This window comes from Mesocricetus auratus, unplaced genomic scaffold (assembly GCF_017639785.1).
Source record: "Mesocricetus auratus isolate SY011 unplaced genomic scaffold, BCM_Maur_2.0 Super-Scaffold_100014, whole genome shotgun sequence".
Taxonomy (NCBI): Eukaryota; Metazoa; Chordata; class Mammalia; order Rodentia; family Cricetidae; genus Mesocricetus; species Mesocricetus auratus.
The window spans coordinates 51375109-51393376 of record NW_024429197.1 but is presented as its reverse complement, the minus strand read 5'-3'; the positions used below and the strand labels follow the sequence as shown (position 1 = coordinate 51393376).

General features: G+C 42.8%; 1 protein-coding gene and 1 long non-coding RNA gene across 4 annotated transcripts in view; one reads left to right on the top strand and one right to left on the bottom strand.

Annotated features, from left to right (window-relative positions):
* Positions 1-18268, bottom strand: part of Slc24a2 (solute carrier family 24 member 2) — a 240248-nt gene that overhangs the window by 52895 nt on the left and 169085 nt on the right. For 2 of the 3 annotated variants that reach the window (XM_040757185.1, XM_040757186.1), the window contains exon 5: positions 8262-8312. The exons of the other annotated variant lie outside the window; for it this stretch is intronic. In XM_040757185.1, coding sequence (XP_040613119.1) covers positions 8262-8312 — 51 coding nt within the window. The remainder of the gene's footprint in view (positions 1-8261; positions 8313-18268) is intronic. 3 annotated transcript variants of the gene reach the window in all.
* Positions 6188-10135, top strand: LOC106021485. Its single transcript, XR_005881371.1, has 2 exons — positions 6188-6299; positions 9865-10135. It is a non-coding gene; the product is annotated as an uncharacterized LOC106021485 (long non-coding RNA).

Genomic DNA, 18268 nt, shown 5'->3' with positions numbered 1-18268 from the left:
CACTGGAAGGTAGAGAGGTAGCCCACAGTGTCCTTTGCAGACTATCTATGAGGTGTCAGAAGCCTGGATGAGAAAATTGGATGTTCTGGGTAGGAGGAACAGCCTTGTCACTTAACTTTGAGGGGACAACCACTTCACCCATAGCAGCACCCCGGCTTTAACTCTACTCTGCCAAAAACCCATGTTTCTAAAGCAAGTAGTGAGAAGGTAGCTATTACAAAGTCCATCTGCTTTGCAATGGAGTCAGGAAACATTCTTCTTCAATGGACTTATTTAAATATTGCCTTTGAGGCTCTCCCAGTCACTACAAATGGGAGCATAAATTGGTGCAGCATCCTGGAGGGTACCTTGGGGCAGTGTCTTTCAGAACGTGAGATATGTGTGCATGCTCTTTGATCTGGCATTTCTGTTTTCAAATATTTGTACTATGTTTATGAATCTACATTGTAGCATTTAAAATATGGGTCCAGAAAAGGACCACCCAGCATGGTAACAATAACTGAATGAATAAAGCAAAATGAAAATATTTCAAATGTTCATCGGCAGGAGGCTGACTGAATCCATAGTGAAACAATCATGTAGCAAAATACTATGTAGCTACTAAAAAAAGAATGGGGTATGTCAATATAGACAGGTGTCCAAGGTGTAATCAGTAAGTAAAAAACCAAGTTAGAAAAATGTACTCAACGTGTAGGATTATGCTAAAGAAGTGATTCCTTATTTCTCTAAGGGATTAGGAGGTTAAAGGGTAGGAAGGACACTTCATGATCTTCCTTATGGAGTATCTCTTTTTGACTTTTGTGTGGATGTAATGTCTTTATAAAACATAGTTTTAATGAATTTAAAATTAACTTGTGATGAAAAGTTTCCACTTTGATAAAGGTTTGGATTAGTAATAAAAAGGGAATATAACACCTCTATTCTTTCAAAGGTCTAGTAGCTATTTTACTTCTTGTGAACTGGACCAAACAACACTTAAGATTTTTACCTTAGGAGTGTGATCCAGGAAGAACTTAACTACTCCCCAGCTTGACCAGCTACAAGGCCATGTGTTCAGAGGTTGGAGTAGATGGTAAGCCACTGGGTGATGCCATCCTTTCTAGAGGACAGTCATAAATATGAGTGAGGGGTATTGGGTGTCCTTCATCTGAACACTCCTCTCCAGAGTAGGGGATTTGTGTCTTTCTAAGTCAGGACACTCTGCTAAGGATGCTAAGCAACATCCTGTCATCTCAGTAGAGTGTCTGCATCATCTCAGCATCTGGACCACATCTCCAGATGGCTTTGAATGTTCCTAACCTGACATAACCTCCCAGTGCTGAAGGCAGTAAACTTCCACCGTCCTTGACTTCTCCTCTGCAAATTTTGTTTTCTTTCTTCTAACTCAAACGCTATGTACAGAAGTCTCCCTTTCATCATAGCCTTTGAAACAACCTCCCTACTCTCTCCTTGCTGTTGGAACATCTTCTCAGCCAGCAATTCCCACCACCTCTACACCCCAAAACACTATCTAGTCCTCCTTTTAGTTTCCTCGAAGATTTTAAACCTTTTCACACAGGAGAGTCACCCTTAGCTCCTAACTGCCGATCTACATGTGTCAAGACATGTTTCCTGTCAGCCACTTACCCCTCCACCACCTTAAAGCTGGCCTACTGACACCTCACCACCTCCCAAACTGGCCTCCCACCAGAGTAATGCCCTGTTCTCACGGGTCCACTCATTGTTACTCTGTCTCTTAACTGCCCCCTTTGGAATGTTACCTTCCCTGGCTTTTTGGGACAACTTCCTCATCTGGTAGCCTTCCTACTTGGGCCTTCTCTGTCTCTGTGATTCACAACTTTGGAGTCACCAAAGCTCAGTCTGTGGCAATCTTTTCCCATCCTCAAGTCACATATTGATATCCAATTGTGTAACTTTAAAGAATGTAAGTATGACTTGCAAATTTACATCTATACTCCGTCTGACAGCTCTCCCAAGCTCAGCCTTTTATAAAACCCTCCTCAGTGTCACTGCTTGGTTGTCTCATGGGACTCGCAAAGCTGCTACGAGCTCCTGGTTTCTCACATAAAGCTTGCCTCTATCTCAGCTGTCCTCATCCACACATCGGTATCCGAAAGTGGAATCATGAGATTTCAAGTCGCCCGTCAATGTCTCTTCTGTTTTCACTTCCTAATGACTTCATTCTTAAGGGCAGTATTTTTATCAAGGTTTAAAGAAAATCTGCATTTCCAGTCTGTTTTGAAACTAGCCATGTGGCAAGGCTTGTCTGTGCAATGCTAGGTTCATAGAAATAAGTGATGGCGGGGAGACCAGTGGAGGAGAACAAAAATCTTAAAGTTTTATTGAAAAGACTTTCAGAGAAGGTTCCATGAAATAAAAAGAAAGTATCTGAGGGGGATGGCGTGGCTACCTGAGGGCTGTGGGGATGTGGATATCTGAAGGGGTGGACTGTGACTATCTGAGAGGGAATGGGGATATGGAATGATTTTGACCTTTACACCTTTTGGGACTATGGCTGTGATGTTGGGGCTTTGGCAGCAGACATCTTGGACCGTGAGGAACCCTTACAGTACCTTAGGGTATTGAAGAGCAGCAGTGTGGGTAGAAAGAGACTCGGAATTGAATCATTGCAGGGATATCTCATATTCCTGGTTCTACCCTTAAGAGATAAATGAACTTCCACCTGGTTAAGACATCGTTAATTTATTTTTTTGCTATTTATTTGTTGAACCAACCCTGTCTGATAATATGAGTGTATATAGCACAGTCAGTGATTAAAGCAACGATTAAAATGCATAGGAAAGGCAACAGATGACCCAAGGACTTGTTTTATCTCTATGGTTCTAGAGGGTATATCTTGGGCAAAGAAGAACATTCCTGAACAGTATTTCAAAATCCAACTGTCTCTGAAAGAGAAGTGTGTTAGCTCACAGAAGCTAAGAACATTGGATGGCAGAAGTACTAAGAGAGTGGTTGGTGCTTTTGTTTCTTTGAAACAATGTTCTTTTTTTACTTTTTAAAAAATTTAGCCACATATGTAGTTTAGCACCCATGATTCATGGAAGACATTAGTAGTTCCCAGGGTAGGTAAAGGAGCTGTTGGTTGCCATGAAACAGGCTTAATTCCATCAGGGAAAGGTCTTCACAAGTTTTGTTTTCATTATCACAACTTTTTCTACCTTACTTTAACTTAGACAAATGAACAATGATTGATTCTTTTAAACAGTGGTGAAACCTTCTCTTCTGCAAATGGTTTTGTTAAGTGGCAGTGGATTCAGGACAATACGATGCAAGCAATTTTTGCCACGTATCACTGCTTTCAATGATGTCAAGGTAACTGTCCCGCTTCCTACCTGTCTCTATAAAATTCTGATTTCCAAAGAGCAAAAATGATTACTTTCGTATATTGCCTTTGCTTTAAATCCATTGTATAAACTGGGGCTTGGGAAAGTAGGTCAGTCTGGGATAGAATAATTGCCTAGTATGCTTGAGACATTGGGTTTAGCTGAAAAAAATGTTGAGCTAACGTTTTCTTTTGTACATTTATTTTTCGGGGGGTGCAAAGTGGGGTTTGTGCCATGGTGTGTATCTAAAGACTAGAGGACGGTTTGTGGGAATTGATTCTTTCTTTCCATCGTGTGGGTCCTGGGGACAGAACTGGAGACATCAGACTTGGTACCAAGTACCTTACTTACTAAGTCATCTCACCATCCTTGAAATAGTTTATACACTTGCATTTAGAGCAATGTTGAGGGAAGAAGTCTGTATCCACATCTTGTTCCACCAGTGGCCTTTGGGTAGTGTCTGAACACCTGAAGCCACACCCCTAGGATTCATCCACCACCCCAAGCCATGATCAATGTATTGAGAATTCTCTAATGTGAGATGCTATGAAACTTGTGTGTATGCAAATAAGAAATGAACTATGGATTACTCACTTTAAAGATCTGAAGTTGCTCTTCCATGAACACTCAGTATTACTTTCCGAGGAGACAAATTGTCTCTCTCTACCTCTCCCCCTCTCCCTCTCTGTCTGTCTGTCCGTCTGTCCGTCTGTCTGTCTGTCTGTAGCTGAGGTCTTGGAAATACAACAATTAGGGTCATTCAGAAGAGTTTCCATGAATGTCTTGTTCCAGAAGCAAATAGAGTCCCTGGGAAAAGGGAAGCTCACTAACCTCTCAGGCTTATAAAATGCCTCCTATGCAGCTTTTATTAAGGGGACACTCTGGCTAGACAGCTTATCATCTTTGGGCACAGGAGTGAAGCTTTGGAGGCAATGTCTGATTGGGGCAGGGCTGGGGCTTTAGGGACTCTGCCTGCTCCAGGTTCCCAAGGCAGAGAGATGGACCCTGCTGAGTGCTCCAGGATTAATGTCTTACAGTCTTTATCTCTCATGTCTCCCACCAGGCATAAGTTCTCAAAAAGACTGTCTTTGACAGCCACAGGTCCTGATCCTGCCCTAGCACCTAGCGCCATGTCCATCCTCATGTTGACGAATGGAGATCTTGGGCTGTTGCATCTGTTAGGGCACTTCGTTACAGAAACAAAAAGAAACAGTGGCAGACACTAAGACTGCCACTCCATGCACTGTAGCCAACTTGAATGTCAGTGCTCCCAGAGCACCTGCACAAGGCAGGGCTGAAAGTCAGTGCTCCCAGAGCCACCCACACAAGGCAGGCTGAATGTCAGTGCTCCCAGAGCACCTGCACAAGGCAGGGCTGAAAGTCAGTGCTCCCAGAGCCACCCACACAAGGCAGGCTGAATGTCCGTGCTCCCAGAGCACCTGCACAAGGCAGGGATGAATGTCCGTGCTCCCAGAGCACCTGCACAAGGCAGGCTGAATGTCAGTGCTCGAGAGCACCTGCACAAGGCAGGGATGAATGCCAGTGCTCCCAGAGCACCTGCACAAGGCAGGCTGAATGTCAGTGCTCCCAGAGCCACCCGCACAAGGCAGGCTGAATGTCCGTGCTCCCAGAGCATCTCACAAGGCAGGACTTTGGTGTGACTTGTAGTGAGTTCAGGCCCCACACTACCACTTCCTCTCTCTGTATTCCCAGATGAATCACTTTGCTCCTCAGAACTCAGTTTCCTCAAGTACTAAGGTACTTCAATGAACCTTTTCCCCTACTGTCATTACTGCTTACCCATGTGGTCATGGTTCTGGGGAGACAATACAAAGTTTGCACAGCCCGCGGGCCTGCACCCAGCAGGTGAAGTGATTCAGGGCTGGAGTGGCCTCCCTGCTTCCTCTTTCTCTTGGCCAGTCAGCTGGTCCTTACTATCTTCCTTCTCCAGTTTATCCCATATCTATTGACCTTCTAGGGATCATTCAAAGACCACCTTTTTCATAAAAATCTCTCCTCTTTCCTGGAAGATATTTTTCTCTACATTGTCTTCTGAACTTCTCTGGTGTTTACCGTTTTCTTCCTGGTGCCTCAGTCATTCTCTGTTATTGTTTCCCTTCATCTATAAGTTTCAATCTTGTTTCCTCCTAGTACCCAGTGGGATGCCTAGCACAAGTAGGTGCTCAGAAATAATGTGCCGGCTAGGACAGTTCTGTGTATGTAAAAATCCCCACTCCATTCTTCTCTGGAGATGAGATGGCATGTATAATGCAGCTTTCCATTTGATCTATTCAAGGGGGATAAAAAGGATTTGCTGCGAGCAGCTGACCTTACATCATGTCCAGAGAATCCCTGTAAATAGTTGTAAATAATGACTCATCACATGAGCTAACATAATAAAGCCTTACTGGAGGGCTAGCCACAGTGCTAAAACTGTTAAGCTGCGGAAATGGAGTGGAATATTTCCCAAAGGTGGTGAATCCATAGTTATTGCCCCAAACACCTCCATCTTTATGACATTCCTTTAAACTGAACAGCATGGAGAGTTGTAAATCACAGTTATGATTATTATTTTTAAGTGAGAGAATATGTCTATTGTCATCTCTGAGTGATCTAATTTGACTTTGAGTCCCTTTAATGGAATCCAAGAATGAGGTTTAAGCCAAATTTGGCTTGTCCTGCCAAATAGTGTGGCCTCTGTTCGACAATATGCTTTATGTTGGATACCTTAGAGAGATTGCTGTGTGTTTGGAAGACTTTACTGTCTCAGAGGTTTTTATTGCAGATGAAGGGTTAACCTCAGGGCACATTTCCAGGATGGTCCCTTAAGAAGATCCACTTAAGAAAGGTTTCTCTGACCAAAGCAGCCTGAGAATCCTGCACACCTGAGCCCCCTGTGTGATTCCTTGGAGACTGTGGTGTCTTGAAGCACAGCCAAGGACCAAGAGTCACCTGGTAAAGAAATCTAAGTCAAAGTCCCTTAGTGCTTCAAATATGGCTCCTTCCCTCCTTTCCCTTCTTGTTCAAGTATACCTAGTAACACTACAGGACACTATTTCATGGAATACTGCCTTAGTTCTTATTTTCTTATAATGAGGATGAATGGTTAGCCAAGAGTAAGACACTAGGAAATACACGAGGGGAGCAAAAGTCAGAGATAATGTTAGAGGTGATCCATGAGGCCACCAAAAACACGTGGTCAAGCTTCCTAAGGACTACCCTTGGTTCTTAGTCCAGACAACAGTTTGACTTCTATCTTCTTCTTCTTCCAAATCCCAACCATCAGCAAGTAATATTATCAGACTTCGAGGACCACTACTGTATTTCCATGCGATCTCACTCTGGGGTAGCAGAGAAAGAGGAAGGGGATTCTGCAGAGCAGCAGTTGCTCAGATGGTTATACAAAGAGGCAGGAAAGAGACAGAGAAACAGAGATTAAAGGGACAAATGGGAGTTGAGGCTGGTAGGCCATGGGCAGGATGTAAAGGAGACAGTAGAGATTAGCGACAGGCTGGTAGAAGTTAATACCCCCTCCCACCCTCCAGGCCAGGACTAACAGCCAGGCTAGGGGCTTCCTCTAATGTGCAGAGAGCTCTTTCTGTCCCCCGGTGGAAGGGCACTTATATAGGCAACCTTCTGTTCTTGGCCTCTTACTGCTCAAGAATCTGCATTTCTCTGGCTGTTGGCAGAACTGTGCTGAGATCTCCTTAGTGGCCAGAAGAAGTAAGTACATTCCAGTGGTTAGCCAGAAACCCAGGAGAGCGATGGAGAAGGGTCTGGGTATGCAGAGAAGCCAGAGTTGGAAGGGGCTGAGGAGGGACTTCCTCTTACCCAGAACTGTCAGGTGGTCTGCTTTGGGCATGCAGAGCAGCTAGGAGATCTTTGGCAAACTAAGGCAGCTAAGAAATACTGGAAGCTGAATGCAAGATATGCAACACATTTGGGAATTTATTGTGTTGAAGGGCATCCTAGGGTACCTTCTGACTGCACGTTAGTATCAGAGAAAGAATCATGTAAAAACTATTTTTAAAATAAACATTGTATATTCCTCAAGATGTGGAGATATGGGCGGGGCAGAACAGCAGTTAGGATGAGAAGACAACCCCCTTTACAAGAATCAAAAAATTCAAATTGTTGTTTTTTGATTCTGCTCCAGAATTAAATAATTATGAAAAGTGATTCTCCCTGGAACAAAGTTATCCTCTGAGACAGGGACTGGGATTCATTAGGAAGTTCATTTTAAAATAAATCTCTACTTAGGAAACTGTTCAAATGACTCACCTGACCTCACAGGGTGGGAGTCTCATATAAACCACTCAGAGGCCTGGAATGCCTGGAATACTCTGGCCTATCAGGTTAAGGCTCTTGTCAGAGTTGGCGGGGGGAGGAGGGGCAAGGACACAAGCCTAGAGCCCTCTGCTTGAGAACTTGGTTTCAGGCTGGCTTAAGGTGTGTGTGATACTGTAGGTGTTTCATTGCTTTGCACAAACCATAAATCCACCAGAGCTTAATCCCCTCTGAAATGCAGGGCATCTCAGGAGAGTGCTGGGAGGACGAGTTTCTGCATGTTCCTGTGAGTGCATTCGTGCTTGCATTGCCGACACCATTTCTCTGTGTGTGTTATATAATTGGGATGGTTTGATCGTTTGAATGGAATAACATAATTACCCATGGTATTGCACGTCTCTAATTCCAACTAAACACAATGGCAAAAACTAGACAAAAATGCAGAACTCAAAAAACAAAAACAAAAACAAACAACCCAAAAACAAAAACAAAAAATTCAAATCACACAATGTTACTGAGGTCATGCAAAGAAGAAAATAAAGAGGTTAGAAAATGGGCAAGCAACAGACACCGTAAATGAAAGAAGGAAAAGAAAAAGCCAACGGCATACAATTCTGAAATCATTCTTACCTTCTTCAGTCATTGTGTCATAATATTTTAGTTTTCCATATGATCCAAGTTCTACAACATCACAGTAAAAGACACAAAGATAAGGCACGAGCTATAATGCAAGAACTTTGTTTTTACACATTCTTAATTAATCAGATTCAGAGTTACACTGTCAAACTCGGCAATCGTAACTACATGAAGATGTGCAAACGTGTGGCAGACGGCTTCACCGCCCATTTTCAGAATCACTGAAAATATATTATTCAACGGAGGGTGGGCTGGGCCCTACGTTACAGAATAGGATGTGTTCCTTCCACATGCAAAAAACCAGAATGCTTGGCAAAGGTGCTTCAGCCCAGGCCCTGCCTCGCCTTACTTTCATACAGGTGACACTCTAGGAGGAAAGGACTGAGCAAGGACAGCCATCTAGACCCAGAGAACTTTGTAGACACTTGCCGTCCTCAGTGGCCACCAGGTCGTTACATGGCTCTTCCTGCCCCCACCAGAACCATGTCTTAGAGAATATGGAGGCTACCTGGAGAGAGGCAATGAATAACCTGATTTTAGCCCTCCTATCACTGAAGATCTCATAGTTTAGATGAAGCACCAAGTGTCACTTGATGCTGGATGAGCTGCCAGTGGTACCAAGGGCACAGTGAGGCATCTTCCCAGGGCAGCAGACCTGGCTGAGACGGGGGAGGGAGCAGCACAGCTCGGAGGCCTGCTGTGGTGCACAGAGCCGGAGTGGGGGACCAGCCTTCAGGCTTCTGAGTGTAGATGACCCCGGGAACCTGTCTGTACTGGAGACCACTTAGAATCAGCTGGTGGCATGGCAACTGGGGGAGGAGGAGAGGGGGAGGGGATAGGGATATATTCATTTCTCTTTTTTTTCTACTTTCTAAACAAAAACTTTGATTTTTGCTCTTTTCAAAATCCCAGATTATTTTGAACACTGTTATAAGCAGATTAAAAACGTTTTTCTTGGTCATAATAACATTCTACTAATAATCTTCAAGAAATTAATTAGACTCCAGAGACACTCCACAGAATATGTCCATGGTCCATCGCCTTGGATAGATGCTGAAAACCCACATGCGAATCAACCAGCAATCCATGAGTCTGTGTGAGAGGCAGGAGCCTGCTTAAGGCAGATGACAAACATCCCTGCGATGGATATTTATACCATACATTCTCTTTCTATATATTCCTCCCCACATGTCTAATTTTATCTAAAGCTATTTTGATACACCAGTGTAAAATTATACCCTTAGGGAGAAAAACCTCCCCATCTTTATGTTCTTATGAGTCTTACCTAGTCTGCCCTTAGTTAGAATCATTGCAAAAGAAGCGGATGCTTCAACGAGTTGAGTTTTATGTAAATAAGAATTATTTTTGGTGACTTCTAGGGATTGCTATTAGTGAAATATTTTTTTCTGTAATTTTGAGAACAGCTGGTGTGTGTGTGTTTACAAAAGAGAGAATTTTTAAGCGATCTACATATTTCATAAATATTAATCATATGTTCATAGTAGCATTTCAAAATAGGCATGTGTGTCTGTGTAATCTTGCAGTAAATTGATAAATTCTATCAGCCAACTAATAGTTTTTTGTTTTTTTCTTGTAGGTGCCCTTCCTTCTGCCAGGTAAAGCAGAGGAATAAACAGCTGGAATCCGCTATGATCTGTTTAGAAAACAGGATGTGGGTGACCCCACGTTTGCAAAGCTGGCTGTCAACCATGTTCTGCACAGTGATGTCACACCACTGCAAACCTTTCTGTAGGCAGCCACCTGTTTTCATGTATTGATCCTAATCTTGAAACATCTGTTCATGGCAGATGATATTGTTTTGAATTTCAACTTTAGTGCAACCATGTATAATAAATACATTTACATTGCTTAATTGTCATTCTATGTTGACACAGAATAGGAACTGTTCACATATAAAAAGTCTCACACATTCTTGCACCATGGCAATACCTAGATTGTTTCTGAGCTGCTTCCTTGGATGATGAATGGGACAGAGGGACAAGAACAGGGCACACTTCATGGAAAAAAACAAGGCGAACAATGGGGGGGGATGAAGGCAGTGAAAAGCTGCATAGCAACACATTACATGGCTATTCAAGCAGTAGGAAGGAGGAAACCGAAAGGGATAGTATCCACTCAAGCAGAGGTGGGTCATATTTGTGGGAAAGGATGGAGGGTGAAATCAACCAATGGAAACACAGTCTTCATGACTGGCTGCCACGGGATGGTGAGATGGAGAACTCAGCAGCCACATCCCGAGGGAAGCAGGGCAGCATCTCCGTAAGCCAGATAGCCCTGTTCCCTGATCCTGGGGCCATGGGTGGTGCAGGATGAGGGATGCAACATGCCAGCAGGACAAATACAGTGTGCGCGCAGAAGCCAGAGCTCCTCACACACCTGGCTCCTGGCCCATAGCCCAGAGATCCCCACAGAAAGTGGTCTCAGCCACCGTTTGTTGACCGTCTGTGGCCAGGCATTGCCTGGCTGTAAGGGCCCAGAAGACATAATGAAAACTCACCTGTGCAAGAACTTGATCTCCAAATCACCCATCCCCACAACCTATTGACATCTTCTCAGGCCACCTTCATTCAACTTGCATCTATCTATGTATCTGTACATTTTTTTTGCTTTGCTTTTTTTTTGATACAGGGTTTCTCTGTGTAACTCTGGCTGTCCTGGAACTTGCACTGTAGACCAGGCTGGCCTCAAATTCAGAGATCTACCTGCCTCTTGTCTTCTGAGTTCTGGTATTAAAGGAATGTGTGACCACTGCCCTGCTAACTTCAACTACTTTGAACTAAGAATCAACTGAGTTTCTTGAGGAAAGGAGAGGAGAGGCCACGAAAGCTTAGAGGGTTAATGTCTGGTTCCATCTAGCAGTGTTCACTGTAGCAACTGAGCAAGAGGAAGCCAGGACTGGAAGAGTGGTATGCCACCCAAGTTTCCATTCTGGGAGTTACCTGGTGCCTTTTCTTTGAAAGGTTTCTCCAAGAAGACCATGTTTGGGGTGAGCCTATATCTGACTATGGATGACTTCTAGTACACTGCCATACAAACCCAAGGAACTGAATGCTTCATTGTCTTTCTGTCCACCTTGATCCATGCTTGCCAGCAATCTTTCTACCTGACTTTAAGGGGCTGGCCTCTGGTTTCTTGTCCATACTTCACAATGAACAAAATCAGAGAAGGGGTCTTGCTTCTAAACTTAAAAATCTGTACATAGAGAGCAACCAGGCAGCAGCATCCTCTCCTGCCAACCATCTTCTGCAGCCTCATCAGCAACCACCCCACCTGCAAGCTCTGCCTGCAACTGGAGGGACAATGACCATCAGAGACACAGGCCCCAACTGCACCTGGATGAAGAGACCCCCAACTACACCTGGAGGAAGAGTGACCACCAGAGTTACAGGTCCCATCTGTGACAGCTGGAGGAAGACATGGTAGACAGCAGTGTAAGAATATTCTCAACAATACAAAGAGCAATATGGCACCACCAGAAACTAGTGGTCCTACATCAGCAAGACCTGAACAGCCCAACCCAGATGAAGCAGAAGGAAATGACCTTAAAATAACTTTATGCAGATGATAGAGGCCCTTAAAGAAGAACTGAAAAATTCCCTTTGAGAAATGGAGGAAATAAAAATTTTGAAGAAATCAATAAATCCCTTAACAAAAGCCAAGAAAACCAAGACAAAATGATCAAACAAGTTCAAGACTTGAAAATTGAAATAGAGGCAATAGAGAAAACACAAACAGAGGGAATTTTGAAAATGGAAAATCTGGGTAATTGAATAGGAACTACAGATGCAAGCAAACCAAAGAGAATGCAAGAGATGGAAGAGAGAATCTCAGGCAGTGAAGATACAATAGAGGACATAGATTCATCAGTCAAAATGTTAAATCCAACAAGTTCTTAACACAAAACATCCAGGAAACCTGGGACACCATGAAAAGACCAAACGTAAGAACAATAGGGATAGAAGAAGGAGAAGAAATCCAACTCAAAGGCACAGAAAATATATTCAACAAAAGTATAGAAGGGAGTAGCTGTCCCTCCGGCAGCATCAGGTAAACAGGCTGGCTTCCCGGCCTGTGTTCCAGAGCCTGCAGATCGCCTGGGAACTGCACAGAGCTCCCAATCCCGGCAGGAGCCAAGCACCCCAGACTCCAGATCTTCTCTTCCACCAACGAGACCAGGAAACTAGAGGAGGCTGGGAGTACAGGGAAGTAGCTGTCCCTCCGGCAGCATCAGGTAAACAGGCTGGCTTCCCGGCCTGTGTTCCAGAGCCTGCAGATCGCCTGGGAACTGCACAGAGCTCCCAATCCCGGCGGGAGCCAAGCACCCCAGACTCCAGGTCTTCTCTCCAACCAACGAGTCCAGGAAACGAGAGGAGGCTGGGAGTACAGGGAAGTAGCTGTCCCTCTGGCAGCATCAGGTAAACAGGCCGGCTACCCGGCCTGTGTTCCAGTGCCTGCAGATCGCCTGGGAACTACACAGAGCTCCCAATCCCGGCAGGAGCCAAGCAACCCAGACTCCAGATCTTCTCTCCCACCAACGAGACCAGGAAAATAGAGGAGCCAGGGAGACCAGGGGAGTAGCTGTTCCGGATCAGGTACAACAGGACCCAGCATAGGGTCCAGGGGACCAGGTAGGAGGCTAAGCGCCCCAGATTCCTGTTCTTCTCCACCCACAGACCACCATTTGGACAAGGTATAGAAGAACCAACAGATTATTGGACTTGCTAGCACCCATCAAAAGGGAACTCTGGTCCCCAGACCAGTAAGGGGCTCTTTCTGCACCCACTAGAAGAAGAGATGGGAAAGAGACAATACAAAAACACAGTCAGCAACAGAAAAACAAATATGACACCGCCAGATTCTAGAGACTCCACACCAGCAAGACCCCAACATTCCAATGCGAAGGAAGCAGAAGAGAACGACCTTAAAAGCACTTTCATGAAAATGATAGAGGCCCTAAAAGAGGATATTGGAAAATCCCTCAAAGAAATGGAAGAAAAAACAAACCAAAAAATGCAAGAAATGGAAGAAAAAACAAACCAAAAAATGCAAGAATTGGAAGAAAAAACAAACCAAAAAAGGCACGAAATGGAAGAAGAAATGAAGCAAAAAATGCAAGAAATGGAAGAAAAAACAAAGCAAAAATGCAAGAATTAGAAGAAGAAACATACCAAAAAAGGCAGGAAATGGAAGAAGAAACAAAGCAAAAAATGCAAGAAATGGTAGAAAAAACAAAGCAAAAAATGAAAAAAATGGAAGAAGAAACAAACCAAAAAAGGCAGGAAATGGAAGAAGAAACAAAGCACAAAATCCAAGAAATGGAACATAAAGCAAACCAAAAAATGCAAGAAATGGAAGAAAGAACAAACCAAAAGGTTCATAAAAGGCAACAAACGGACGAACAGATAAACAGAAAATTGCAAGAAGCAATGCAAATGCTGCAAGGGTTGAAAACTGAAATAGAGACATTAAAAAAACACAATCTGAAGAAAGGCAGAAAATAGAAAAGCTGGACAAACAGTCAGGCACTACCAATACAAGCATTACCAACAGAATAGAAGAGATGGAAGAGAGAATCTCAAGTGTTGAAGATACACTAGGAGAAATGGATTTATCAACCAAAGAAAACCTTAAATCCAACAAATCCTTAACACAAAACATCCAGGAATTATGGGACACCATGAAAAGACCAAACCTAAGAATAATAGGTATAGAAGAAGGAGAAGAAATCCACCTCAAAGGGGCAGAAGGCATATTCAACAAAATCATAGAAGAAAACTTTCCCAACCTTAAGAAAGACATGCCAATGAAGGTACAAGAAGCCTACAGAACACCAAATAGAGTGGACCACAAAAAAATCCCCTCGCCACATAATAATCAAGACCCCAAACATACAGAATAAAGAAAGAATATTAAGAGCAGCTAAGGAAAAAGGTCAAGTAACATATAAAGGCAGATCTATCAGAATTACACCTGATTTCTCCATGGAAACTCTGAAAGCCAGAAGGTCCGGGATAGATATTCTACCTACACTAAGAGACCATGGGTGCCAGCCCAGACTACTATACCCGGCAAAGCTCTCAATCACTATAGACGGAGAAAACAAGATATTCCATGACAAAACTAGATTCAAGCAATATGTGTCCACTAACCCAGCCCTACAGAAAATTTTGGAAGGAAAACTCCAACCCAAGGAAGCTAACTACAACCAGAAAAACATAAGCATTAGAGAATCCCTCTCTACCAACAGCCAAAAGAACAAAGTGGTGAAATTCCACCCATAATTCCACCAACAACAACCATCGCAAATCGAAGAAGGATGAGCAATCAATGGTCATTAATATCCCTCAATATTAATGGCCTTAACTCACCCATAAAAAGACACAGACTAGCAGAATGGATTCGAAGACAGAACCCTTCCTTCTGCTGCATACAAGAAACACACCTCACCCTCAAAGACAGACATTACCTGAGAGTTAAAGGTTGGGAAAAATTTTTCAATCAAATGGACCCAAGAAACAAGCAGGGGTAGCAATCCTAATATCTAACAAACTAGACTTTAAAATAAAATCAATCAAAAGAGATAAAGGAGGTCATTACATACTCATCACAGGTGAAACCCACCAAGATGAAGTGTCTATCCTGAACATCTATGCCCCCAATACAAAGGCATCCACATTCGTTAAAGAAACATTATTAGAACTTAAATCTCATCTAAAGCTCCACACAGTTATAGTGGGAGATTTCAACACACCACTCTCACCACTAGACAAGAATACCAGACAGAAACTCAACAAAGAAGCAAAGGGTCTAATAGAAGTAATGACCCAACTGGGATTAACAGATATCTATAGAACATTTCATCCACATAAAAAAGAATATACCTTCTTCTCACCACCACATGGAACCTTCTCAAAAATCAACCACATACTTGGCAACATATCAAACCTCAGCAGCTACAAAAAATTGGAATAACTCCATGCATCTTATCAGACCACCATGCCTTAAAATTAGAATTCAACAACAACACAAATTGCAGAAAACCTACAAACTCATGGAAATTGAATAATGCTCAACTGCACCATCCCTGGGTCAAAGAGGAAATAAAAAAGAAATTAAAGACTTCCTCGAATTCAATGAGAATGAAGACACAACATACCCAAACCTATGGGACACCTTGAAAGCAGTGCTACGGGGGAAGTTCATAGCACTAAGTGCTCACATGAAGAAACAGGAAAACAGTTATACCAGAGAATTAACATCACAGCTAAAAGCTCTAGAACACAAAGAAGCAAACTCCCCCAGGAGGAGTAGACGCCAGGAAATAATCAAATTGAGGGCTGAAATCAACAAAGTAGAAACCAGGAAAACAATACAAAGAATCAATGCAACGAAGAGTTGGTTCTTTGAGAAAATCAACAAGATAGACAAACCTTTGTCCAAACTTACCAAACAGCAGAGAGTGAACACGCAAATTAACAAAATCAGAAATGAAAAGGGGGACATAACAATAGACTCTGAGGAAATCCAGAGAATCATTAGGTCATACTTTGAAAACCTGTACTCCACAAAATTCGAAAATTTAAAGGAAATGGATGACTTCCTGGACAGCTATCATTTGCCAAAACTAAATCAAGAACAGATAAGCAATTTAAATAGACCTATAACCCCTATGGAAATAGAAGCTGTCATCAAAAGTCTCCCAACCAAAAAAAGTCCAGGTCCAGATGGCCTCAGTGCAGAATTCTACCACAAATTCAAAGAACAGCTTATACCAATTCTTCTCAAAGTGTTCCACACAATAGAAGCAGAAGGGTCTTTGCCAAACTCTTTCTATGAGGCTTCAATAACCTTGATCCCCAAGCCACACAAAGATACAACCAAGAAAGAGAACTTCAGACCAATATCCCTCATGAACATTGATGCAAAAATACTCAATAAAATACTGGCAAATCGGATCCAAGAACACATCAAAACAATCATTCACCACGATCAAGTAGGTTTCATCCCAGGGATGCAGGGATGGTTCAACATACGAAAATCCATCAACGTAATCCACCATATAAACAAGCTGAAAAACAAAAATCACATGATCATCTCACTAGATGCTGAAAAAGCCTTTGACAAAATCCAACACCCCTTCATGATAAAGGTCTTGGAGAGATCTGGGATAACAGGGACATACTTAAACATAATAAAAGCCATATACAGTAAACCAACAGCCAACATCAAACTAAATTGACAGAAACTCAACGCAATTCCTCTAAAATCAGGAACAAAACAAGGCTGTCCACTCTCTCCATACCTTTTCAACATGGTACTTGAAGTTCTAGCTATTGCCATACGACAACAAAGGGGGATCAAGGGGATACAAATTGGGAAGGAAGAGGTCAAACTTTCACTGTTTGCAGACGATATGATAGTTTACATCAATGACCCAAAGAACTCTACCAGGGAACTCTTACAACTGATTAACACCTTCAGCAAAGTGGCAGGCTACAAGATCAACTCAAGAAAGTCAGTAGCCCTATTATATACAGATGATAAAAGGACTGAAAGAGAAATCAGAGAAACATCACCCTTTACAATTGCCACAAACAACATAAAATACCTTGGGGTAACGCTAACCAAACAAGTGAAAGACCTGTATCGTAAGAACTTTGAATCTCTAAAGAAAGAAATTAAAGAAGCCCTCAGAAAATGGAAAGATCTCCCATGCTCTTGGATAGGTAGGATCAATGTAGTAAAAATGGCAATCCTGCCAAAAGCAATCTACAGATTCAATGCTATCCCCATTAAAATCCCAGCACAATTCTTCACAGACCTTGAAAGAACAATAATCAATTTTGTATGGAAAAACAAAAGACCCAGGATAGCCAAAACAACCCTGTTCAACAAGGCAACGTCCGGAGGCATCACCATCCCTGACCTCAAGCTCTATTATAGAGCTATAGTCCTGAAAACAGCTTGGTATTGGCACAAAAATAGACAGGTAGACCAATGGAATCGAATTGAAAATCTGGGTATTAACCCACACACGTATCGAACATCTGATCTTTGACAAAGAAGCTAAAAATATACAATGGAATAAAGAAAGCATCTTCAACAAATGGTGCTGGCATAATTGGAGACTGGCATGTAGAAGAATGCGGATCGATCCATGTTTATCGCCATGCACAAAACTTAAGTCCAAATGGATCAAAGACCTCAACATAAATCCAGCCACACTGAACCTCATAGAAGAGAAAGTGGGTGGTACCCTTGAACGAATTGGTACAGGAGACAGCTTCCTGAACATAACACCAGTAGCACAGACAGTGAGATCAACAATTAATAAATGGGACCTACTGAAACTGAGAAGCTTCTGTAAGGCAAAGGACACAGTCAGCAAGACAAAAAGGCAGCCCACAGAATGGGAAAAAATATTCACTAATCCCACATCTGACAGAGGGTTGATCTCCAAAATTTACAAAGAACTCAAGAAGCAAGTCTCCAAAACAGCAAAGGACCCAATTAAAAAGTGGGCTGCAGAACTAAATAGAGAGTTTTCAATAGAGGAGTCTAAAATGGCTGAGAGGCACTTGAGAAAGTGCTCAACATCCTTAGCCATCCGGGAAATGCAAATCAAAACAACTCTGAGATACCATCTCACTCCTGTCAGAATGGCTAAAATCAAAAACACCAATGACAATTTATGCTGGAGAGGATGTGGTGAAAGGGGGACACTCATCCATTGCTGGTGGGAGTGCCAACTGGTTCAGCCACTTTGGAAAGCAGTATGGAGATTCCTCAGAAAAATGGGAATAAACCTACCACAAGACCCAGCGACTCCACTCTTAGGCATATATCCAAAAGATGCCCATTCATACAACAAAGATGTCTGTTCCACTATGTTCATAGCAGCTTTATTTGTAATAGCCAGAACTTGGAAGCAACCTAGATGTCCCTCACCCGAAGAGTGGATAGAGAAAATGTGGTACATC